General features: G+C 53.2%; 3 protein-coding genes across 12 annotated transcripts in view; 2 read left to right on the top strand and 1 right to left on the bottom strand.

Annotated features, from left to right (window-relative positions):
- Window positions 1-3,950, top strand: part of Sh2d3c (SH2 domain containing 3C) — a 33,700-nt gene extending 29,750 nt beyond the window's left edge. For all 3 annotated transcript variants that reach the window (XM_087899720.1, XM_087899721.1, XM_087899722.1), the window contains 5 exons: window positions 673-788; window positions 1,207-1,378; window positions 2,302-2,413; window positions 2,657-2,863; window positions 3,385-3,950. In XM_087899720.1, coding sequence (XP_087755846.1) covers window positions 673-788; window positions 1,207-1,378; window positions 2,302-2,413; window positions 2,657-2,863; window positions 3,385-3,560 — 783 coding nt within the window. In that variant the 3' untranslated portion in view covers window positions 3,561-3,950. The remainder of the gene's footprint in view (window positions 1-672; window positions 789-1,206; window positions 1,379-2,301; window positions 2,414-2,656; window positions 2,864-3,384) is intronic.
- A 1,477-nt stretch (window positions 3,951-5,427) lies between these two features.
- On the top strand, window positions 5,428-9,945 carry Tor2a (torsin family 2 member A). Of its 3 annotated transcripts, none has more exons than XM_048432145.3 (5): window positions 5,428-5,639; window positions 7,242-7,507; window positions 8,033-8,208; window positions 8,860-8,991; window positions 9,204-9,447. In XM_048432145.3, the coding sequence occupies exons 1-5, from the start codon at window positions 5,453-5,455 to the stop codon at window positions 9,304-9,306; spliced, it is 864 nt and encodes a 287-aa protein (XP_048288102.1). In that variant the 5' UTR covers window positions 5,428-5,452; the 3' UTR covers window positions 9,307-9,447. The 3 variants fall into 3 exon arrangements, with proteins under 3 accessions (XP_048288102.1, XP_048288101.3, XP_048288100.3); XM_048432144.3 differs by having other exon boundaries at window positions 5,432-5,639; window positions 8,860-8,987; window positions 9,204-9,945; XM_048432143.3 differs by having other exon boundaries at window positions 5,441-5,639; window positions 8,821-8,987; window positions 9,204-9,945.
- On the bottom strand, window positions 9,877-24,724 carry Ttc16 (tetratricopeptide repeat domain 16). Of its 6 annotated transcripts, none has more exons than XM_048432133.3 (14): window positions 24,438-24,724; window positions 22,824-22,990; window positions 22,474-22,564; window positions 22,059-22,202; window positions 19,900-20,000; window positions 19,694-19,823; window positions 17,796-18,010; window positions 16,869-17,113; window positions 16,621-16,762; window positions 15,408-15,573; window positions 14,938-15,080; window positions 14,650-14,800; window positions 11,630-11,702; window positions 9,877-10,743 (listed from the first exon to the last, which is right to left on the bottom strand). In XM_048432133.3, exons 1-14 carry the CDS (start codon window positions 24,453-24,455, stop codon window positions 10,052-10,054), a joined length of 2,478 nt encoding a protein of 825 aa, XP_048288090.1. In that variant the 5' UTR covers window positions 24,456-24,724; the 3' UTR covers window positions 9,877-10,051. The 6 variants fall into 6 exon arrangements, with proteins under 6 accessions (XP_048288090.1, XP_048288091.1, XP_048288092.1 ...); XM_048432134.3 differs by having other exon boundaries at window positions 22,059-22,136; XM_048432135.3 differs by lacking the exon at window positions 22,059-22,202.
- Between the last annotated feature and the right edge of the window lie 34 nt (window positions 24,725-24,758).

Here is a 24,758-nt window from a genome sequence, read left to right as displayed (position 1 = left end):
GCCACTGGCCCTGCCCAGTTTCCTCTTTTAAAAAGCCCAAACCAAGATATTCCTACAGCCTCTAGAAGTTGGTTTGGAATGAGGGCTGATGTTTTGAGGGAACTTAGAGAAAGTCCTGGTTCCAGCCTAAAGAAAGTCAGCGCCTGATTTAGGGAGGAGAGGAACCTGGCCCCCGCCCCCACACCACCTAGTGGACGGCAAGCAAAAACCATTCTCTCACCAGTAAACTGTCAAGATCCCATAGTGTGATCCTGCTATGAACCCTAGTTCTTCCTTTACCTCAGTTCTCTCTCTTTAGTTTGGAATATGTGCTGGTCCAAGAATCCAGGAAGTGAGAAAAGACACGGAAGGGATGTTGCTAGGCGAGAAGAGGGGGAAAGTGGGTTGCAGGCCTGAGTGTGTGAACTTGGGCCTTGGATTGGCAATCTAGGATAATGGCATCCTGGCTCTTAATCATAAGTGAGTATTTAACATGGCTCATACCTCTGGACATTTTCCTGGCCCCCATTTTACAGATGGGGAAACTGAGGCTCACTCAGAAAGGGGGAATCACTTGCTCCGTGTTCTCAGTGGCCTCGCAGTCAGGCGACCCTCTTAGTTGCCGCTCTGACTCCCAGATGGCTTGGACCAATCCTGACAGGAAATTAATCAGCCCTTTGGGCGTCTTTGCAGGTTGCTAGGATACTGGGCGTTACCAAGGAGATGCAGACCCTAATGGGAGTCCGCTGGGGCATGGAGCTGCTCACCCTCCCCCACGGCCGGCAGCTAAGACTAGACCTGCTGGAAAGGTAAGGCTACCTTACCGGCTGTCCCAGGGCTCTGACCACTCCTCCCATTCCATTAGCCAATCGCAACCCTTTGGTATTTGGCTCAAAGCCAGCCTGATTTCCCAAAGACAGCGGCTGATCGATCCACTTCTTTTCTCTCATTCCCCACGTCCATCAATCTTGGTCCCGCCCACCATTACTGTCCACTGTGTTCATTCTAAAACTCCGCCCTTCGGATTTCGCCGATCCATTACAAGCCCCTCCTCCTGGCATCCCGATCCCGCCCCTGACTTACATTGTCAAGTTGGGCTCCCTTCGCCTTGCCTGTCACTCTGACTGCGCCCCTTAGTCCTTACTCTACTTTCGGCCTCGGCCCTTTAAGACCTATGCCTGGCCCCCGCCGTGTGTCACGTCCCCTCTGACCCGACCTCTCCCACAGATTCCATACCATGTCCATCATGCTGGCGGTGGACATCCTGGGCTGCACGGGCTCCGCAGAGGAGCGGGCAGCGCTGCTGCATAGGACCATCCAGCTGGCGGCTGAACTGCGGGGGACGATGGGCAACATGTTCAGTTTCGCTGCGGTCATGGGCGCCCTGGAGATGGCCCAGGTACTGCGGGGTCCCGTGGGGCGTGACCCGGGGCGTGTCCCCTGTGTGTGTGTGTGGAGGGGGGATAGAAGAGCTTCCTGTCTCTGGGCTCCTTTTTGAAAGACCCAGGAGAGTTCTTCCACATTTAACCGTCTGATCCCTTCTCTGGGCCTCTGTTGCCCCACCTGTCAGATGAATGAGAAATACTGAGGTTAAAGAATATACTGACAGTGTGCTGGTGGGTGGGCTGGAGAGAGGGCTTGACCTTGAAGAGAGCATGCCTTTCTTGCTAGAGGGTTCAGGGTCTGTCTGTCCATGTCCAGTCTCCAAGTCACAACAGCCTACACCTCCTACTCCGCCTTCTAGTCTTGCGTGCCCATGGGGCACAAAGATACACTGAGGCACACACACGTACACGTAAAATAAGTAAATCCTTAGAAAATAGAACATACAGTGGGAGCAGGTTCCAACTCAGTTGTTAGAGTGCATGCTGAACATGGTTTGATTGCCAGCACCTCATAAACCAGGCATGGTAGTGCATGCTTATAACCCCAGCACTGGGAAGTGGAGGTGGGGGACCAGAAGTTCAGTACATAACACTCTGCTCCCAAACAACCAGGACATACAGTGTCTGTGGTTTGAGGAGCTTTCTGTAGGCGAGGCACCACGCAGCCCTTCCCTGCCTCATGAGAGAGAGTCTGTGTTGTCCTGTCTTACAGAGGGAGGTCACACAGTCCAAAGCTGAGATTTAGGGTTTGTAAATGTGTTGCCGTGGTTTCATGGATGATGTATGAAAAGCACCATTCCCATTCCATGAGTGACAGCGAGGAAGATAATTATTGTCCCCTCCATCTGGGTGCCCATTCATTCAGTGGGGTAGCCTGTGACCAGCTGCTCCTGGAGGGTCCTTTCCTAGCCTGTCTCTCATAGCCCGGTCTCCCCAGATCTCGCGGCTGGAACAGACGTGGATGACCCTGCGGCAGCGACACACGGAGGGTGCCATTCTGTACGAGAAGAAGCTCAAGCCTTTCCTCAAAAGTCTCAATGAGGGCAAAGGTACCTTACTTCTGACTCTGCCCAGGCTCCGGCCTTCTCTGGCTTACCACAGTCTCTCCTGGGGTGGCGAGGGTGACAGTGTGACTGCTTTCCTTTTCCCTGTGGGGTAACCATGTCCGCCCTGTCCACGTCCAGGGTGGGCTCACCAGAGAAAGAGGGGACCGTCCCAGGTGACCGGTGCTTTCTGGGACTGTAGTGGGCGGCAGGGTCTTCAGGTCTAACTGCCCATCACCCCCTCTGCAGAAAGCCCGCCCCTGAGCAACACCACCTTCCCGCACGTGCTGCCGTTCATTACTCTGCTAGAGTGTGACTCGGCCCCTGCCGAGGGCCCTGAACCCTGGGGCAGCACAGAACACGGCGTGGAGGTTGTGCTAGCCCACTTGGAGGCTGCCCGCACCGTGGCACAACACGGGGGTCTCTATCACACCAACGCCGAGGTCAAGCTGCAGGGTGAGTAGCTAGCTACCATGCGTCTAGGATCCTGTCCTCTACTGGCTTTCCTCCGTCTCCCACTGTCCACGCTGCTTCCCTGTCTCCAGCCATGTACTGGCGTTTCCCACTCCTCAGTCTTGCCTCCCGACTCCCTTACCCCTTCGATCTTGTCACTCATTTGGTCCACAAGCAGTTGTCAGCCAGAACATCAAGAGCCGAGCCGAGGTGGGTTGAGAGGCACTCAACACCTTTTGAGTGTCTCGAATGCACAAAGCCCCAGGTCTCCCCCCACCCCGGGGCCACCTGCACACACACAAACACAAATCACCGCCTAGTCTTTGCCAAATCCCAGGTTGCAAATAGTTGAAGGAAGACTAGGTGTCAACCGCGAGCCGTATTCTCTGGTGTGTTTTGTTGGGTCCCTGCAGGGCTAGGGACAGGTTCCAATGAGCAGGACCCTGAAGGATGTGAAGAGCCCGTGCTATGTCTCCCCTCCTTGAGACCCCTGACATGTCCCCTCCTCTCCCCCTCCCCCACAGGGTTCCAGGCCCGGCCGGAGCTGCTGGAAGTGTTCAGTACAGAGTTCCAGATGCGTCTCCTCTGGGGCAGCCAGGGTGCCGGCAGCAGCCAGGCCCGGCGCTATGAGAAGTTTGAGAAAGTCCTCACTGCCTTGTCCCACAAGCTGGAGCCTGCCGTCCGCTCTAGCGAGCTGTGACCCCGGAGAACTTACCTCTCTGCAGCTGCGGGCAGCATTGGGGGCAGAGGGGTTCAGGACTTTCCCCAGACACCACAGGAACACTGTGATCGGCCCAAGAATGTTCTGGGTTCAACTCCAGGATCCCCCTTGCACTTCCAGGGTCCTGAATGGACTCAGAATTCCATCCTTCCATCACACACACAGAGTCTCCCTTCCAGAAGGACAGGAACCTCTGTTCTTCTCACCGGCTTCTGCTGTTTCCCATCTCCGCCGAGGTGCCCTGTTTTTGAGCCATGGGAGGCTCCCCGTCCCTCTACCTTCATCTTGCTGTAAATAAGTCCGACCTGTAAATATATGTACAGAAGCCACGCCTTCTTTCATACAATAAACTCGAATGGCTTTCTTCTGTCCTGCGAGGCCTGGCTAGGCGGAGGCGCTTTCCCCATGTGAATGGTGAAAAACTTCAGCCGATACCTGGCTAGCACCAAGGACTTTCCATATTACCCAGCGAGCCAAGGCTACGGCAGTCGATCGGTCACTCCCTGACTCCAGGAGCTCAGGCATTAGCAGGGGAGGCAGGCAGTCCAAGCCAGTGCAGGACGTAGGGGCCTGCTCCTCACTCTGAGCTCAGGGCTTGTCCAGAGAAGCCATAAACAAGCAAGAAGGCCAGAGTTTGGTTTAAAAGGGCTCCTTGAAGTTAGGGCTCTGGAGAGGTGACTCAGAGGACACGGGTTCAATTCCCAGTGGCCACATGGTGGCTCCTAAATGCTAGCTACAGTCCCAGGAGATCTGGTGCCTTCTGGCCTTTGTGGGTACCACACACATGTGAGGTGCAGGCAAAACACCCATACACATTAAAATAAAACTTTCAACTGGTTGTGGTGATTACACCTTCAATCTCCTCACTTTGGAGGCAGAGGTCAGGCTAGGCTGCATAAGACCCCTGACTTCAAAAAATAATCTTCAGAAAAAGGAGGAGGGACTTTTCCTGAGCCGTCACAGAATAGGCAAGCAGATGGGGAAGTACGGGCTGACGGTGATCCTAGGTCAAGCCTCAGACCTCAGGAACCTGTTCACCTTTAATCCCAGCACTTGGAAGGCGGGGCAGACGGATCTCCATGAGTTTGAGGCCAGGCTGTTCTACAGAGCGAGTTCCAGGACAGCCAGGGCTACACAGAGAAACCCTGTCTGGAAAAATGTGAGAGACGGAAGAAAAGGGGAAGTTACATTTTCTGAATTACCCAGACGTAGGAAATCACTGCCTTTTAATTTACTTATTTATCCATTTAGTCTGTGTTTGCATGCACGTGTGGCTATCAGAGGACAGTCTGCAGGAAATGGGTCTCTCTTTCGAGCAGGCAGGCTCTGGGGATTGACCTCAGGCTTGGTGACAAGCATCTTTAGTCACTGAACTGTCTCGTGAGCCCTGCTGACTATTTTTTGAACAAAAACACTTAATGTGACCGCATTTCATTGAATATCACTTCCCTGAATATAGCAGGTTTGGTTACATGATATGTGTGGCACCTGACACAGGCGGAGAGACACTCTCAAAAAACCTAAATTAGCACGCTTTGTTACATAAATTTTTTAAAGAGCTTGGAAAAGGCGCCCCCAGCAAAGTGTAAGTTTCCACACAAGTTTTTGTTATTATTGTTGAGTCACCTTAGCTATTCTTTATTCTTTCTGAGATAGGGTGATGGCCCCTAGTTATCCTTGACCATGAAACGCGGACTACAGCCTCGGATTAGGCGTTCTCTGGCTCCCCCTGGCGGCCAATTTTTGGTGCTGCTACTAGACCACCCTTCGGGTTTCAGAGACGCGGGAAAGGGGAGCCGGGAGTTGTAGGCAGTAGGCGTGGTTGCTGCGGAGCGGTGCGCACCGGGAGCTGTAGTTTACAGGTCCAGGCGATGGGCGGCCTCAGGCCGAAATCGGGACTCAACCGGATGGCGGTTGCTAGGCGAGGCTGCCGGCCTCGGGGCTCGATCCTCGGGCTGCTCGGACTGGTCTTGGCGACCGCCACCGCCTGGGACGTGGCTTCTCTGTACTGCAGCTTCAGCTCGTTCTGCGAATGCGACTTCAGGCCGGACTTGCCGGGTGAGGGTTGGGAACCAAGGCGGAGGGGTGGGCAGCTGGGAAGGGGTCGAAGGGGCTGCAGCCGGGGCCGGCGGGGGGATCAGAGAGCCTCCGGCACAGTCCTGAGGCAAGGGTTTGTGTGTGCCTTGTGGAGAGGGACGCCTGGTGGCTTATGGTAGGCCTCCCTTGAGGGAACTTGTCGCCGGCGGAGAAACCTGCCCGGATCTGGGCTGTACCTGAGGCTGGCGCTCACTCGCGGCTGGTGCAATCCAAGGAGCCGCCGCTAGGGGCGCTGCCGCAAGGCTCTTGCTGAAGTGGCTTCTCAGTCTCTGCTTTGGACAAATATCCCGGAGGCCTCCGACATGCCTTTCCTCTTTGCCTTGATGGGTGTTTTGTTTGTTTATTTTATTTTATTTTATTTCATTTTATTTTATTTTATTATTTTATTGGTGTTTTTAGCCCGTATGTGTGTCTGTGTGAGGGTGCTGGATTCTGGAGTTACAGACAGTTGTAAGCTGCCATATGGGTGCTGGGAATTGAACCCCGGTCCTCTAGAAGAGCAGTCAGTGCCCTTAACCACTGAGCCATCTCTCCAGCCCCCGTTGTTTTGTTTTGTTTTGTTTGTATTTTGCTTTTTTTCTTTTTTTAAAAAAAATTACTGTTTTTTATTGAGCTCTACATTTTTCTCTGCTCCCCTCCTCGCCTCTCCCCTCCCTTTCAGCCCTCTCCCATGGTCCCCATGCTCACAATTTACTCAGGAGATCTTGTCTTTTTCTGCTTCCCATGTTGATTAGATCCACGTATGTCTCTCTTAGTGTCCTTATTGTTGTCTAGGTTCTCTAGGATTGTGATTTGTAGGTTGGTTTTCATTGCTTTATGGTTAAAAACCACTTATGAGTGAGTACATATGATAATTGTCTTTCTGGGTCTGGGTTACTTCACTCAAAATGGTGTTTTCTAGTTCCATCCATTTGCCTGCAGAATTCAAGATATGTTTTTCTGCTGTGTAATACTCCATTGTGTAAATGTACCACATTTTCCTTATCCATTCTTTGGTTGAGGGGCATTTTTTTTTGTTTTTGAGACAGGGTTTTTCTACATAGTGCTGGCTCTCTTGGAACTCTGTAGACAGGCTGGCCTCAAACTCACAGAGATCCACTTGACTCTGTCTCCAGAGGGCTGGGATTAAGGGTTTGTGCCACCATGCCCAGCTGATTTTTCTTTTCCCTTCCCTTCCCTTTTTCCCTTCCCTCTATCTATCTATCTATCTATCTATCTATCTATCTATCTATCTATCTATCTTTTCTTTCTCTCTCTCTCTTTCTCTTTCCTTCTCTTCCTTCCTATCTTTATTTTATTTTATTTTTTAGGCAGTGTCTCACCATGTAAGTCTTCTTGGCCTGGAACTCACTGTATAGTTCAGGCTAGCCTGGAACTCACAGAGATTCCCTGCCTTTGCCTCCCAAATGCTAGGATTAAAGGCATGTTAGAACTCACCGTAAGCCCGGGCTAGCCTTTGATTAGCTGGACTATTGCTGTCTTTGCCTCCCAAGTGTTGAGATCACAGACAGGAGTCACCAGCCCTGCCGTCTGCCTTGATACACATTCCTTCTGTGGCCCTAGGTCTGGAGTGTGACTTGGCCCAGCACCTGGCTGGCCAGCATCTGGCCAAGGCTGTGGTGGGGAAGGCGCTGAAGGCCTTTATCCAGAACCCGGCCCCCAGCAAACCACTGGTCCTTTCCCTGCATGGCTGGACAGGCACCGGCAAGTCCTACGTCAGCTCCCTGCTGGCACAGTACCTCTTCCAGGGCGGCCTCCGCAGCCCTCACGTGCACCACTTCTCCCCCATCATCCACTTCCCACATCCCAGCCACACCGAGCAGTACAAGGTACGGTGGGTGTGTCTGGGTCCCTTTCCCAGCCCTAACCCGGAGAGGGTTCCAGACCACACAGGGCTCACTGTGGTGTCATGGAGGAGCTTGCTTTCTCTGATACTGGAGAGGAGGCATCAAGAGAGATGTAGGGACTCACAGGGCAGACAGTATAGAGTATCTGTGTCTGCATTATTGGGGTCCCCTTAGCTCTTAGCCCCAATTTGGTGCCAGCTCTGATTACTGTTGCTCCCGAACCGTCTTAGCTGTCAACACTGTGGGGCAGGTTCAGCTTCCCTGTCGTACAAATCAGTAGCTGTCATGAACAGACATTTGGGGCACTGCTTGCCTGTTAACTGGCTGTGTGACCTTGGACAAGTCTCGGAACCTCTCTGGGCTACACTTTTACCATCTGCCTCAAGGGGTTGGTGTTCTCTGGAAACAGATCATCTTTCTGGGGATTTTTTTTCTTGGCTTGGGAAGAAGTTTGGGGTTGGGGGCAAGTCTTAGACTTCTTTGGAATTCCTGTTTCTACCTCCACAGAAGGAACTCAAGAGCTGGGTCCAGGGGAACCTCACTGCCTGTGGCAGATCTCTCTTTCTCTTTGATGAGGTGGACAAGCTGCCCCCTGGCCTAATAGAGGTGCTGCAGCCCTTCCTGGGCCCCTCCTGGGTTGTGTATGGGACCAACTATCGCAAAGCCATTTTCATCTTTATCAGGTAGGTTCAGCATGGGAGCAGGCACAGTGGGGACATTGGTCAGAGGGTCAGCTGTCCAACTTGGGCCTGTGCTCCCAGCCCCTCACACTGTCCCTGGCGACTGTCATCAAAGGTGGCTGACTTCCTTTAGACATTCTCAAAGCTCTTCTGGGCTTTGACTTTTAGATCCCTGCTGCTGTGTGGAACCCCTGCCTGGCCATCCCTTTTTGGTAGCTGAGAGGACACAGGCCTGGGAGAAAGGGACCAGTGGCCCCCAACCTTCTAACCCCAGCCCTGTTCCCAAGCCATGACTCTGTAGGCCAAACTGCTGAGTCTCTCTGAGCACCGTCCTCTGCTTCAGAAGCTCGATCAGTGCTAATGCCCCACTGGCCCCTTGGGGAAATACATAGATCAAAGGACGCTGTAGCCTGAGTGTGATGGCGCACACTTGTAACCCAGCATTCTGGACCCAGTCAGGAGCAAGACACTGTGCCAACCCCACCTCCCGTTTGGTCTGTGAATTGCAAAGTGCACGGCACATGCATGCTACAGAGACTTGGTTGTAATAGGAACTGGGAGGAGGAGGATACGGGCCACTTTGCTTACTGAGTCATGTTAGGTGTCACCCTCTAGTGCCTCAACGAGTCTCAGCCTGGGTGCTTGTGATTTTAGCAACACTGGTGGTGAGCAGATCAACCAGGTAGCCCTGGAGGCATGGCGCAGCCGCAGGGACAGGGAAGAAATTAGCCTGCAGGACCTGGAGCCAGCAGTCTCCCGAGCTGTGCTGGACAACCCTCACTGTAAGTTGGCTCTGGGACATCCTCGTGGGCTGGACCCGAGCGTCCCAAGCGTCGTCCATTGAACCGTAGTTGTCCCCCAGGCCTCTGCACACCCCGCTGTCACCTGAGCGGCAGAGAAATGGCCCCACTCAGGCAGCTTGCACCCCACCCCATGGGGCATGAATTCCCAACTTGATAAGCTCACCAGGCTTCCATGCCTACCTGCCCTTCCTGCAGATGGCTTCTGGCAGTCTGGCAACATGGAGGAACACCTGATCGATGCTGTGGTACCCTTCCTCCCCCTCCAGCGGCATCACGTGCGCCACTGTATCCTCAATGAACTGGCTCAGCTGGGCCTGGAGCCCCAGGAGGAAGTGGTTCAGGCTGTGCTGGACAGCATCACCTACTTCCCAGAGGATGAACAGCTCTTCTCCTCCAATGGCTGCAAGACAGTGGCCTCCCGAGTCACCTTTTTCCTCTGAGAACCCAGGAGGCATCACTGCCTCTTCTGTCTAGACAGAACAAGCAGGAAAGGCCTGGGTGTCTCCTGAAGGGGTTCTTTCCTAAGCCGGCTGGCAAGTGGGGCCTTGAGCACAGAATTAAGATGAAGAAGGGTGTTGGCCAGGCCAAGGAAGAAAGGCCTAGAAGGCATTTTCACCAGGAAACTCCTGGGTACCCCAGAACCTCACAGCCTTGCCACTGCTCTGCAGCCTGAGCCTTCTCAATGTGAACTGTCTCAGGGATGACGGCTCGCTGCTGCTCCCATCCAGGGCTTTTACCTGCACACCTTGCCGGCCGGGTCCCACGCGAGATATCAGCCTGTGGCTGGACCTGGAAATCCAGCAAGGCCAGACTGGAACGTGGCCCAACAGTTGGACCAAATGGAGGGACTCTAGCTGACACCTGGGCCTGGATTTCAAAGTTTTTAATTTTATACAAGAAGAGAACAGGGTTAATAAACGTAGCCATGGGATCGGAACATTGACGAGGGTTTCTTGTTGCCCTTGGAGGAGGCAGCTTTTCTGAAAGCTAGGGTGTTGGGCAAAATCTGTCCTCCCCTCAGTGAGGCCTTCTCATTGGCCCGTTCAGGGGACAGCAGATTGGCTAGGGGTGGGTGAAAGCTCTGCCTTGCTGGAGCTCAGGTCCCCGTCCTGGGGATCCTGCAGGCTCGGCTCGTCGGTCTTGCTGGAGCTTGATGCGCTCTCACTGGAGCTTGAGGTGTCCTCAGAACTGCTGGGCCCTGAACTCCGGTCCTGGGTCTCACTGGAATTAGTCCCGCTTCCGCCATGGGAAACAGTCTCGCTGGACGTCTTTGTTGGCTTCTGGCTGTGGCCCTGGGACTTGGGTTTCCAGCTCTGGGCACGAATAGCCTTGGCTCTCCTGAGCCTCTGCTTTGGGGTCAGGGCAGGCCTTTTCTTTCTAGGCTTTGGACCCTCAGTGGCTTCTGTCACGCCGGATTTCTGTCTGGGGCCTTGTCTTCCTGGACGTTGGGGAGGCTCTGTCTTCCTAGGCTTTGGCTTTGGGCTTTGGGTGGCTTCTGCCTTGTTGGAGTGGCGTCTTTGACCATAGGCTGGTGTGGTCTCTAACAAGTTCTGGTTTAGGTTCTCAGAGGCCTGGGTGACCTTGGGGGCCCTGCTTAGGCCTAGGTTCTCCCTGTTCTTCCTGGGATCTGAGGACTGAGGCCTTGAGTGTTGAGGCGACATCACAGCCGTGTTGGACGTGCTCCTGTACTCCTGACTGTCTGAGGGCTCTATTCCCGAGGTGCTCAGGCTCAGGACTGGCAAAAAGTGGAGAGCGGCTGTTAGGCCTGCCTGCCTCTCCAGACAGCTCCGGGAAAAGGGGCTTCCAGGCCGCAGCTGGAGGCTCCCACCTCCTCCATGTGCCTGGGCTGTGCACAGGGTGAGCAGCTGCCTGCACACTGCTGACCCACCCCAGCCCTGTTTTCCCACCAGACTCCGAACTCTGGCCCAGCAGTGCCCTGCCCATCCCTATCCCCGCGTATACACAGCTACCTTCTGCCCTTCCTTCAGCTCCTTGAGGTCTACCTTGAGCTCTTGAAAGGTCTAATCACACCCCTGCCCTCTGAGCCCCAGTCTTGTGCGCTTGGCTGGCTGTTCCCCTCGCTGACTTAGGGTTCACATCCTTAGACAAGGACTGGGCCACTTACCCATCACCAGTGGTTAGGCACAAGCCTATCTCAGGGCACCTGGAGCATCACAGAGCGGTTTGGAGATGATAACCAAATGGAATAAAGGGGACTAATTCTACCACCCTGCACCAAGGAGCAGTGGGGACAGCCCTTTCTGCTTCTACCACCTCACACCAGGGCTCGTAGGGAGCGACTTTCTTGCTTTGCCCTTTCATCCCCTCTTAGCTGCTGATAGAAAAATTGGGAGTCAAAGCCTGTTGGGTATACATGAGGTGTGTGGCTTAGTTCAGGGCACAGTAAGGAGCAGAGAGAAAGGGCAGGTTTTGGAGGGAGAAGGGGGTGACTGGTCCCTGCCCTGTGCTGGACACCATCCCACTGAGTCCTTACACATGCTGTGGAAGGTGGGAACTGCAGGGTCAGAGCTGTCCAGGGCAGAACCCAAGCTTCAGCACTTGACCTCTGACCTCTCTACTGCTTTGGTCTATTGGGCTGAGCAGGAGCTTCAAGGACTTACTGCTGAAGACTGAGCCCGAGGAGGTCTGGTCCACATAGCTGTCTGTCAGGGATGTCACCTTGTGGGGCTTCACCTGTAGCAAGAGTCAAGCTGGGGGAGCTACAGATTGGGAGATCCTTGCTGCACCCACAGCTATGTGTCTGGAAGGTCACATGACAGTCCAGCCATCTCTCCCCCCACACCCCCAAATAGGGTTTCTCTGTGTAGCCTTGGCCTTGAACTCAGAGAGCTACCTACCTCTGCCTCCATATTGCTGGAATTAAAAGCATGTGCCACCACCACCCGGCTTATTTTCTGCTTTTTTTTTTTTTTTTTTTAGATTTATTTATTTGTTAAGTATACAGTGGTCTGCCTGCTTATGTCCCTGCAGGCCAGAAGAGGGCAGCATATTTCATTACAAATGGTTGTGAGCCACCATGTGGTTGCTGGGAATTGAACTCAGGACCTTTGGAAGTGTAGCCAGTGCTCTTAACCTCTGAGCCATCTCTCCAGCCCTTATTTTCTGCTTTTTAAAATGTGTATGTACAGGGCTGGAGAGATGGCTCAGAGGTTAAGAGCATTGCCTGCTCTTCCAAAGGTCCTGAGTTCAATTCCCAGCAACCACATGGTGGCTCACAACTATCTGTAATGAGGTCTGGTGCCCTCTTCTGGCCTTCAGGTATACACACAGACAGAATATTGTATACATAATAAATAAATAAATAAATAAATAAATAAATAAATAAATAAATAGAATATTTTTTTAAACATGTGTATGTACGCCCTGCGGTGGTGGCACACACCTTTAATCCCAGCACTCGGGAGGCAGAGAGAGGCAGGCAGATCTCTGTGAGTTTGAGACCAGCCTGGTCTGAAAGAGCTAGTTCCAGAACAGGCTCCAAAACTGCACAGAGAAACCCTGTCTGGGGGGCGGGGAGTATGCGCAAGGGATTGTGTGTACACAAGAGTGCAGGAGAGGGTGCCAGATAACCTGGAGCTGGAGTTCCAGGCAGCTGTGAGCCGCCCACTGGGAGCTGGAACCCACACTCAAGTCCTCTACAAAAGCAGTGTTGACTTTTAACCGCTGAGCCGTATCTCCAGCTCTTTCTCCACTCCAGCACTCTGTCTCCCTAGCTTAGAGCTCCTCACACTCTGGGATGGATGGGGGCACCCAGGGGCTAAGACTGCAGGGGGGGGGGTAGAACATTGGTTCACATGGGGCCAGGCTTCTGTAAACTGAGCCCTGCGGGGTGCATGTTGGAGTTGAGGAGCCTCTGTTTCCCACATCCCATTCTTCCATCCACCCAGGGGGGATGCTTCTACTACAACTATTTCTCTTTTCTTAACGTTATTTAATGATTTATTTATTCTTATTTATGTGCACTGGTGTTTTGCTTGCATGTATGTCTGTATGAAGGTATCAGATCTCCTGGAACTGGAGTTGCAGACGGTTGTGAACTACTATGTGGGTGCTGGGAATCGAACCTGAGTCCTCTGGAAAAGCAGCCAGTGTTATTAGCCACTGAGCCATCCCTCCAGCCCCACAATTATTTCATAGTTCAGAGAACAGAGCTCTGAGTACACAAGCAGCCTGATGGGGCCACTTGTTGCTGGGGAGAGAACAAGTTTTATATCTAGCAGGACTTGTGGCCTCCTCCACCCACAGGGGCCACCTGTTGGTCATCCCTTGCCCTGGGGCTTTCCACTGTACCCATGTGAGCATTTCCCACAGACGACAAGTGGGTACATGGATGCACGTCTCTTCTCCCTGTTTGGGGAACTAGGAAGGACATTGGTGCCACACTCACGACAGCTGCACATCTTTGAATACAGCCGTACTTCATATTTGTGGGCAGTAAAACTGGTTGATAGACCAGGTGAGCCATTCCTTAGGCGAACTGTATAAAAGGAACCAGAGACAGGACAGCAGGCCATACTTACTCATTTAAAAAAAAAAAAAAAGGATTTAGGAATTGGAGCAGCCTTGTGCAGAAGTGGGGAGGGGGCAGGGGCCAAGGAAGATGCATGCACAAAGGGCCTTGTGGGAGCTGAGAATGTGTTTGTTCACCTGTGTGATGAGGCCATGGCAGACTAGCCCTTCATTTAAGACTTGTACACTTGAAACTGGGTGTGATGGTTCATGCCTGTAGTCCCAGCACTTTGGAAGCTAAGGCAGGAGGATTGCTGAAAGTTTGAAGCTAGCCTAAGCTACATAATGAGTTCTAGGCCAGCTGGGCTACATAGCAAGACACTGACTCTAAAACAGACTGGGGACCAGGTGTGGCGGCACTCACCTTTAATTTTAGCTCTAGGGAGGCAGAGGCAGGCCACTCGCTGTGAGTTTGAAGGCAGCTTTGTCTATATTGGTGAGTTCCATGCTAGCTAGGACTATGTAGTGAGAGCCTGTCTTGAAAAGCAATAATAACAGGCAGGAAGAGAGGTCAGGAGATGAGTGCTTGCTATGTGCGTGTGAGCCCTAGCTGAGACCCCACACCTACGTGCAGTCTGGGGACGATGGCTATGTGCGCCTGGAGCACCAACACTGAGGCAGTGGAGACGGGACAGCTTGTAATCAATAATACCGGCTCACAGGGCACACACACCTCAGCCCCTTATCACTCCAAGTGCCTTTTGCGCGGTAGTCCAGCCTTCCTGAGTGAGTGCCCAAGAATTTCTACAGTGAACCTAGCACCACTACCCTCTCCACCTGCATCCTGCAGCTCCTGCTGCATCCACCATCTCTATGGGGGATCTGAGCCAGGTGTGGTGGCGCATGCCTTTAATTCCAGGACTTAAGAGGCAGAGACAGGCAGATCTGTGAGTTTGAGGCCAACTTGGTGGACAGAGCAAGTTCCAGGACAGCCAGGCTGTACAGAGAAACTTGTGGGGTGGAGGGGTAGAGGGGAAGCAAGTCTGACCATATCGCTCTCCTGCTGAGAAAACCATCACAACCACGGGCACTCCTGCTGTGGCTTCCCATCCCAGGTGTGGTCAGCCACACAGACTCCAGGGGTGTAGGCCCTAGCGTAAATTTCACTCACCTTTTTATCTGCTCCCCTTCTCTTGAGTTCAGTCTTTACTTGCGAGGTCTGAGAAGTAACCAGTTCCTCTTCCAGGTTCTCCGTGAAAGAATATTCCCGATTCCAGGACTCCATCAAGGCTCGGGCTTTCTGGCGTTCCATTAACCTCTGCCTGTCAAGTCATGGTCCCAGTCCTGGATCAGTCTCTGGAATTCAGCCTGCTGTCCTTATTCAGACAGTTCAGGCCTTGTGAGGAGTTGTGCGTCCCCACCTGCCTCCCACGGCTAGCCAGAGGTCCCACAAGCTTACACCACAATGCTTTGTGGGTGCCTGGCCTTCGGACCACTTTCTAGCATCCGACTTAGCTGAAGCTTGGCCAGTTCGGCCACTTGGCTCTTAAGCACGTCCTCCACAGTCATACCAGGAAAGAGGTTGGTCATCAGTGGGACCATCTGCCGGGGTGGCACAGTGAGCAGGGCGTTGATGTTACCTTGCTCTCAAGGGACCAACAGGGAAGGCTTCTGTAAACTTTCTAGACTGGGGCCTTTTGCCCCCAAAGGAGCAGGTGATCAAGAGAAACAGACCATTCTCTAATGGGGAGCAGGACCTAACCTCGGAGCAGCTGGGCCTGTATTGAGTCTCCCTCTGTACCTCTGGGTGGATGGAGAGAGGGGAAGCCAGCGGGCAGGAGGGCGAGAGGGAGTAGCAGCTCATTGTCACTGATTTCTTTTAGCAACAGTGGCCAGGGTGTGAGCCTTCCTGGCTCAGCAGGAGCCCACCTTTGGATAGTTGGGGTTCAGGAGCAGCACAGTGGCAACATCCTGGCGGGCCCCCAAAATGTTCTGCAGGAGCTGTCGGCTCTTGGCCCGGTGCAGGTAGTACTGGGCCTTCTCAGGGTTGTGCTTGATGGCTGTTGAGAAGTGGTCCTCCGCTGTCTGAAACTGCCTGAGGGACATGCCCAAGGCTGCCATGAGCTGGGCCACCCGGAAGAGATGGGCACCGAGGAAGTGAGGGAAAAGTAGGGGCCTCTGCTCCCGCCCACCATGCTCCTCCCTCCCACTCCTGTCAGCCATTCTCTTGAAGAACCTGACACTTGCATACTATAACTTTGGTGGACCTAATATAGTTCTCTCGTTCTCTCTCTCTCTCTCTCTCTCTCTCTCTCTCTCTCTCTCTCTTTCTGTAGCTTTGGAGCCTGTCCTGGAACTAGCTTGTAGACCAGGCTGGCCTTGAACTCAAAGAAATCTGCCTGTCTCTCTCCCTAGTGCTGGGATTAAAGGCATGCACCACCACTGCCTGGCTTTGTTTTGTTTCTCAAGACAGGGTAAAACAGGGTTGCACTGTGTAGTCTTGGCTTTATTGGAATGTGATATGTAGACCAGGCTGGCCTAAACTCTCAGGTGCACCTGTCTCTGCCTCCCAAGCACTAGTATTAAAGGTGTAACACTATTAAAAATTCTAACATTTTTCAAAATGTGTATGGGTGTTTTGCCTGCATGTATGTTTGGGAACCATTTACACGCCTGATCACTTGGGACTGGGGTAACAGATAGCTGTGAATTGCCACGTGGGTGCTGGAAATCAACCTAAGTCCTGGAGGAATCTAGAGGGAGACTCATGGGCAGGTAGGTGGGCCTTCGAAATACATTCTAAGGTTGGTGGTGGTGGCGCACGCCTTTAATCCCAGCACTCAGGAGGCAGAGGCAGGAAGAGCTCTGTGAGTTCAAGGCCAGCCTGATCTACAGAGTGAGTTCCAGGACAGCCAGGGCTACACAAAGAAACTGTCTCAAAACCAAACAAAAAAAGTCATTCTGAATCATACATTATTGAATATTTAATTTTTTCATTAAAAAACTTAATTTCTAATATCATCAAATGAAAATGTGGTGAAGATGTGAATAAAACCTCTGTCCAGAAGACAACTAGCAGGTGGCTTCTGGTGAACCCTGCCTGCCACCCTCCCTGGCCACGCCCCTCCCCACCCCCAGACACCTGCGTGTCTGCTCACAGAATCCCATCTTCTCCTGCAGCACACCCATGCGTAGGTTGGCTCCCTCGTCCTGCGGGCTCAGTGCCAGTGCCTGCTTGTAGTCCGCCTCCGCGAAGGCCAGGTTGCCCAGCTGGAAGAAACAGTCTAGGACCCAAGAGCAAGGTCTGAGTGCATTCCCAACTCCCAGAGCTAAACCAGGACCCAATCTGGTCACCTTGGATGTTCTCAAGGGCCTGAGCACCCAGCTCACCCCCACGGTTGATGTACAGGCTCTTCTCGTTCTGCTCGTCCCTGATCGCCTTGTTCAGCAGCAGCACGCCCTCCTGATAGGCGCCCTGGGTGTAGCAGTGCACAGCAAAGTCATTGTAGGTCAGCAGCAGCTGGCGCTGTGCCTTCTCCACCAGGCTGTCCTGGCTGTCAGTCACCATGTCCAGCACCTTCAGGAAGTCTTCTACAGCTGGGTCAAATTGCTGGAGCCGTCTGTACATGGTACCCCTATGGTGGTGGACATGGCAGGTAGCAGGGAGGACACAAGGACCAAAGCATCCCATTTGACTAGAAAGCCACTGCCCACCCTGGGCCTTCTGATCCATGACTTCTGACTATAGTCATGAATTCTGCCTCAAGCCCCAGGTCTGATTTGGTGCTGGCCGAGTTGCTGCCAGGATAACCTGTTAGTCACCAGCATTTTTATTTCTTAAGCACAGTTTCCCATTTTGGGAAGAGCTATGTGCAAGCCTCTATGTTCAGGACAACTTTGTCGAGTCAGTTCTCGCCTCCCACATTTATACAGGTCCTGGGACTTGAACTCAGGTCGACAGGTTTGTTCTGCAAGCTACTTTACCCACTGAGCCATCTCACGTGCCCTGTTCAGGCCTTTGTACACACACACTTTAGCCCAGTGTTTAGATGAGAAAACACAGAATTAGGGAGATTGAATGGTACCAAATTCTTGAGGGACCAGATACAACCCCTAATCTCATGCCCTCTGAGCATGAACTACTCAGCAGGCCTGGCTGGGGTACTGGGAGACCACCTCTATGGTGCTGTGACCCCAGCTGAAGGCAGGTAAAGGTTCTTGGCACTAGAGAGAAACTGAAGCCTGGGGAGGGCTAGAGACTCTTTGAAGACCCCACAACAGATTTGCAGGAGGAGCAGCCCCTCTCCACCCTGGTACCGGAAGAGGAAGAGGTTGGGGTCCAGGGGGTTGTTCTCAATGGCACAGCTGATACGCTTCAGTGCGCGGTGCAGCTTGCCCTGCACAGCCAGGATGCTAGCGTCTTGAAAGGACTGCTTGGCCTGGTTCACCATCATCTGGAGTAGCCCTTTGGCCTGTGGGTGCTTGGGATCGAAGAGCAAGGCGCTTCGAAGGTCCTGATAGCAGAGCTTGGGCTGCAGGTGGAGGGGTGGCATGCTGGGGTGGCACTGTCCCAGTAGGGAGTAAAGAAGGGCAGATCTCTAGCTGACCATCCCTCCTGTGTCCCCTGCATTATTGTTCTACATTTTTTGGCCTCTTGAATGAGGCAGGAAGCACCGGGGGAAAATCCACCCCCAGCCTCAACATTAACAGCTCCTTTCCAGGTGGGATCTGAGTGAGGCCCAGCTGTGGTCTGGGCTGACGTTATCTCCCACAGGAGTCCTGAAGACCCCTCTGTGCTGCTGCACCCTTCCTCCACTCCCTGCCCTTTACACCAAGAGCAGCCTTGACCCCGGTCTGGGTACGGGCAGAGCACATCCCTAGGCAGACACCTGCCTTCCGCTGCTGTGCAGGTTGGCCAGTCGCTCCACATTCTTAGCAAACATCCCATTCTCCTTTGGGTAACTGGTTGGAGGGGACACTGGGAGGACTGAGCAATGGTAGGAAGGAGTGGCTGATTGGGCTTGGGCTGGAGAGCTGGCTATATGGCCTTGCTCCACATCTGGGCTGCTCAATCATTCACCTTCCTCCAAGGGTTCCCAGCAGTCTTGGGAATGAACCTGGACAAAGATCTGGTTCAGAATAGCCGTACACAGGACACGAGTGGAGGTGTGAGTCAGCAATAAAGAGTGATGATGAATACACTCGTGCCTTTGAGTCACCACCAGCACACTGAAGCCCAGCCCCTGACCAGAGCCTGTCTGGGTATCCTTACACAGCCATGCTCCCTCCTTGCCAGGCCCCTCCTCTCTTCTCTGGCCCTCCCCACCTTGTTGCCAACACTCAGCTCACCTGGAATGCTGCCCTGCTTTGGAGCTCTTCCCTCCTACTGTGTCAGCACTGCAGGACCCTCTTCTCATCCCCCCCCCCCCCTCCTCTTGCACTCTGCCTCCTCGCCTCCCCCAGTAGACAGTCTCCGCTTTGGGAGCCATTCCCTAGAGGTTCCCTGCCCCAGGGAACACTCTCTTCCAGAAGACTGCAGGCCCCTCCTCTCTGCCTACATTTTCCTTAACCTGTGGCCCAGCATCCCTTGCCCCCACGCTGTCCCCTGTACTCTCTGTGCCCTTGCTGGGCCCAGCAGGGAGTCAAGGAGCTTTACAACTTTCTGCTGTGCAAGTAAGAAAAGAAAGCAGAATACCAGGCATAGTGACCCATGTCTTTAATCCCAGCAGAGGCAGAAGGATCTATGAATTAGAGACCAGCCTGATCTACAGAGTGAGTTCCAAGACAGCCTTGTCTCAGAAAAAAACCGAAAGACCCTCCTCCTTACCTCTCCCCCAGAATAAAGAGAGAGAAAGAACAGAGTGTCGGCAGGAAGGACTCTGCATCTGTAATGTCTACAGTGTCCTGGATGCCACACATCCGAGGGCTCAGTCAATAGACACTTCCTACACAGGCTTGAGGAGCACAGCTTGGATTCCCAGGACCCATGTCTCAGTCCAGAGCTCTGAAGACACAGGGATAGTGTGACATACTCATTCCTCCACCCCTTTTGTGGTTACCATGGAGTCTAGCACAGTCTGGCATAGAGCCAGGCCTGAGTGATGAAGGACAGCTACCTTAGTAGGCAGGGTTCCCAGGGATAAGACTTCCAGCTAGCCTTGCTCCTCTATAATCTTTGGGCACACTGGGGGCTTCCCCTGCCCACTGTGCACTACCTTCTGGAAGAAGTTGTAGATCCGGGCCCGGAGGATGTAGACATCGGCACTGGCCCTGCCCTGCTTCACCTCCCTGGTGATGAGTGAGAGGCAGTCCTGATGTCGCTTGAGGGCCAGCAGGCAGGCCATGCTGGGGGCAGAGGGCAGGGGTGCATCAGCCTGGGGCAGTAAGAGTCTGGGGAGAGGGGCCAGCGTGGCACACTCACCAGCGGTAACTGAAGGAAGAGTTCTGGGGCTGGAGGTCAGAGGCTTGCAAGAAGACATACAGGGCTTCCTGGAAGTCACACAGCTCGTACAAGCACTGGCCCTGAGGAGACGGGCACTGTCAGTTCTGCTCCAGCTCTGGGGAACTCCACAGCTGGCAGAGGACTGGGAGAGACCTGGACAGAGACTCCAAGACACAAGGATGGAAAGAGATGCAGAGCTGAGCAGAGACATCGAGGAACAGAGGAAGAGCAGAGACAGAACGGGACAGTGAGTGATAGAGACAGCGGGACAGTGGGTGACAGCAGAGACAGCGGGACAGTGGGTGACAGAGACAGCGAGACAGTGGGTGACAGAGACAGCGGGACAGTGGGTGACAGCAGAGACAGCGGGACAGTGGGTGACAGAGACAGCGGGACAGTGGGTGACAGCAGAGACAGAGCGGGACAGTGGGTGACAGGGACAGTGGGACAGTGGGTGACAGAGACAGCGGGACAGTGGGTGGCAGCAGAGACAGAGCGGGACAGTGGGTGATAGAGACAGCGGGACAGTGGGTGACAGGGACAGCGGGACAGTGGGTGACAGCAGAGACAGAGCGGGACAGTGGGTGACAGCAGAGACAGAGCAGGACAGTGGGTGACAGCGGGACAGTGGGTGACAGCAGAGACAGCAGGACAGTGGGTGACGACAGCAGGACAGTGGGTGACAGCAGCGGGGCTCGCTCAGAGAGGCCAAGTGACTTTCCCCAAGCTCACACAGGAAGTGAGATGGCAGGACAGTTATCTGAGTACCCAGAGGAGTATCCCCTTCTCCTTCTCAGGTGTGTTTGGTTAGCTAGTGTTTCACACTGGAGCGTACACTGACCTTGAACTCAGAACAAGCTTCCTGCCTGTGTCTGAAGTGCTGGCTAGGATTTCAAACCTGAGACACCATGTCTGGCCCAAGGTCTCTTTTCTATTCTATCTATCTATCTATCTATCTATCTATCTATCTATCTATCTATCTATCTATCTATCTATCTACTATCTGTCTATCTACCTATAATCTATCTATCTACTATCTATCAATCTATCATCTACCTACCTACCTATCTTCTATCTATCTATCTATCTATCTATCTATCTATCTATCTATCTATCTATCTATCTTTTTCTGAAACAGGGTTTCTCTGTAGCTTTGGAGCCTGTCCTGGAACTAGCTCTGTAGACCAGGCTGGCCTCGAACTCACAGAGATCCACCTGCCTCTACCTCCTGAGTGCTGGGATTAAAGGCGTGCGCCCCCACCGCCTGGCATGTCTATTTATTTTGTAGAAGATAAGAAGGGCAGGCCCTTGTTGCAGCACACATGGTAACTTGCAGGACTCAGTTCTCTTTCTACCATGTAGGTCTCAGGTATCAAATTTGAGTCGTCAGGCTTAGAGGCAAGCACCCTTACCTGCTGAGCCCTCTCACTGGCCCCAAAGCTTCTTTGTGAGAACTGAATGACCTGGTGTCTTGTGGTATTAGGGCTCTAACTCAGGCCCCTGCTGTACCAGCAAAAGGTCTACCACTAATACACCCCAACTCAACTTCTACCCAATATCTGGCCTTCAAAAAAAAGCAGACATTGCTGGGTGGTGGAGGTGCACACCTTTAATCCCAGCACTCAAGAGGCAGAGGGAGGTGAATCTCTGTGAGTTCAAAGCCAGCTTGGCCTACAGAGCAAGTTCCAGGACAGTCAACACTACATAGAGATAAACCTATCTCAAAAAAAAAAAAAAAAAAAAAAGAAAGCCAAAAACAAAAAACAGATCTTGAGGTCTTGAGGGTTGAGGGTGAGATGACTCACTGGTAAGTTGATGTACAGAGCCCACATGGGACAAAGAGATAACTGATTCAATAGCTGGATAAATAATTATAAATGTATAAATAAACGTGAAAGTAAATGTTGAGCAATTAACCTTTTACTTGGTACTAGGATGGTGCCCAGGGCCCCTGTATGCAAGGCAGGCATCCTGGCACTGAGCAACACCCCTACCGAAGCACATGAATCAAATGTAAAATTCACTTCAATCGTACTTGCCACATTTCCATGTGGCTGGTGGCGACCCTACTGGCTGGAGGGCAAGCCTATTGCTGGTGTACGGTGTGCACTCTCTGTGGGTGGGAGCCGCCTAGGCACCTGTAGGTAGAGTACAAAGGCCAGCCGCTCCTGGTATTTGCTGTTCTCCGGCTCGTAGGAGTAGGCCCTGCGCAGGTTCTGCAGGGCGGAGGAGAAATCGCAGAGCTGGAGGAAGGCCTCAGCACGGAAAACATAGAAGTCTGCCTGAAAACAGAGAGACCCAGGCTGCTGTGTCCTCCCATGTGCTAGGATGAAAGGCGTTGCTGGGCGGTGGTGGCACACGCCTTTCATCCTAGCACATGGGAGGCAGATGCTGGCAGATCTCTGTGAGGTTCAGCTGGTCTACAGAGCTAGTTCCAGGACAGGGTCCAAAGCTACACAGAGAAACCCTATATCGGGGGTGGGGGGGAATTTGAAGGGTCCAGGGAGGAAGGGTCTAGCAGGTATGTCATGAGGGGGGCTTCCCTCCTCTTACCAGGTCGGGGTTCAGGTGGAGAGCGCGGGAGAAGAAGAGCACGGCCGTCTCCCAGTCCTCGTGTTCTAGGCTCTGATGGCCTTGGTGATAGCTGTGAGGACAGAGCATTCAGGAGTGGGGCTGGCCTACACGGGACAGGTGGGAGGGAGGGCTGAGGTAAAGAGGCTGGAGAAGCAAGCAGCGTTCCAGGAGGGCAGGCTGGCCTTCTTGGAGCTCTTTCAGCTCTTTTTTTCCTTTTATCGATTAGTGTTCACTGAGGCCCAGAAGGGACAGCAGCCAGCCCGGGGCTGTACTCCATGTTAATGGTTGTGAAGCAGGAACCTGGGGCTGGGGACATGGAAGTCACTCACTACTCTCTGACTTTGACAGGTACTGTTGATCCTCCTATCCTTGGTTTCTTATCAGCGCTGTAGAACACCTGGCTTGTCCCAAAGATGCGTTGCAGGGTCTTCTCTCGGTCTTCAGGAACATGAACATGTAGTTTTGGAACTTTCTTCGAGTGGGCATTGTCAGGCTCCTAGAAACGAATCGGGTGGGAAGCCTGGAAGGCCTCGGGAGGCACCCCACATCACTTCCACTCTTTTCCCGGGGACTTTGCCTGGTGGAGGAGGTGTGAGAACGGCCCCTGGTAGAAGGAACACCCAGTCTGGGGTTCAACTGTGTTCCAGCATTTCTCTAGCCCTGCCTCTCTCGACCTCTCCTGTGGTCAAGCTCAGGGGGATGAGGGTCCTTGTAGCCCCTGCACCCTCTGCTCTCATCTTGTGCTATAGTTGTGCATTATTCTCAGCGCTCCAGCTCAGACCCTGTTCCACATCTGGGCTTTAAGGTTCCTTGTAAATCCTCTGGGACTCTCACACTCGGCAGGCCACATTGAACAAGCATATCCCCTGACCTCTCACTCCTGTGTGGTTACCCTTCCCATCATCACCAGGATCCGGGCTGGGCGGTGGTAGTACACACCTTTAATACCATTGTAGGATGAAAAGGACCAAGAGAACACACCCTGCCCCTGACCAGACCCTCAGTAGACCTGGGCCAAGGAAAAACATCCTGACCTGAACTTTACTCCAAAACCAGGGCTTGAAATCCCACCAATCCCTGAGCTTGCCCCAGAGTCAGACTGCAAAGATCCACCAATCCCAAGTCACCCTGGAAAGATCTGCTCACACCCAAGAAGCCTCATATAAACTGTACCCTGTTCAGTTTTGTGGCTGCCCCTCATCCTAAAGGGAGCCGCTTTCCCGCATTTTCTCTCCCCACTCTTGAGTGAGGTTTGTAGTGAGGGGTGACATTTTTTACCAGAGTGGAGCCCAGCTGTAGCAGCTTTGGTCAGAGTTAGAGGAAGCAGAATTTTAACATTTTTGCTGGGGAAACTTCCCCTGACAGAGCAAAGTTGTTACACGGGGTTGGGGGGTGGTTGTTACGGGACGGGACTGACACACCTAAACTAAACAGAGCTATAATACTTGGCTGCAGCAAAGCAGAGCAGAACTGTAACATTTTCACTGCGGAAACTTCATTCGGAACAGCTGTTACACTTGCACTGGGGACACCTGGAGCACAGCTGTCAACTGCTGTGCTATCGGTGACGTGGTATTTCTGAGCTCCAACACTTACAACCCGCACTCAAGAGGCAGGCAGATTTCTTTGAGTTGGAGGCCAGCCTGGCCTACATAATGAAACCCTGTCTATCAAAAACAAAACAAGCAGGGCAGAGGTGGCACACGCCCTTTATCCCAGCATTCATGAGGCAGAGGCAGGCGGATCACTGAGTTAGAAAGTCAGGCTGGTCCACATACAGAGCAAGTTCCAGGGCAGCCAGGGCTACAAAGAGAAATACTGTCTTGAAAAATCAAAACAAGTAAAAACCTCTCCTTTCTCTCCTTTGGGAGTAAGCGGCCAATCACCCTTCTCCCCTCCCACATTTCCCGGAAGGGCTTGACCGGCTTCACCCCAGCCCTCACCTGTCTGTTGTCAGTCATGACCGATGACCGGTTTCCAGACTGACCTCGGGCTGAGCTAACTCCCTGGTTCCCTGTCTCCCCTGTTGCTAGGCACCTGCTCCTGGATGCCCAGAGGCTCCGCCCATTTAGCCACGCCTCGAGAGTCCGTAGAAAATTAGTTGGGCGGGCCAAGGCCTACGTCAAGGGAAGAACCAGTCGGCGCTCGGCGCTCGAGCCGAAGGCTGAGCAAAGGTTCCGGGAGGTACAGGGTGACGCGACGACCTGGAACGCACGCAGAGGCCCTCCGGGGCCCGCGCCCCTCCCACTTCCGCCCAGCAGAAC

Source organism: Myodes glareolus, chromosome 21 (genome assembly GCF_982192425.1).
Source record: "Myodes glareolus chromosome 21, mMyoGla1.1, whole genome shotgun sequence".
NCBI classification, from domain to species: Eukaryota; Metazoa; Chordata; class Mammalia; order Rodentia; family Cricetidae; genus Myodes; species Myodes glareolus.
This window is presented reverse-complemented; position numbering and strand designations above follow the sequence as displayed.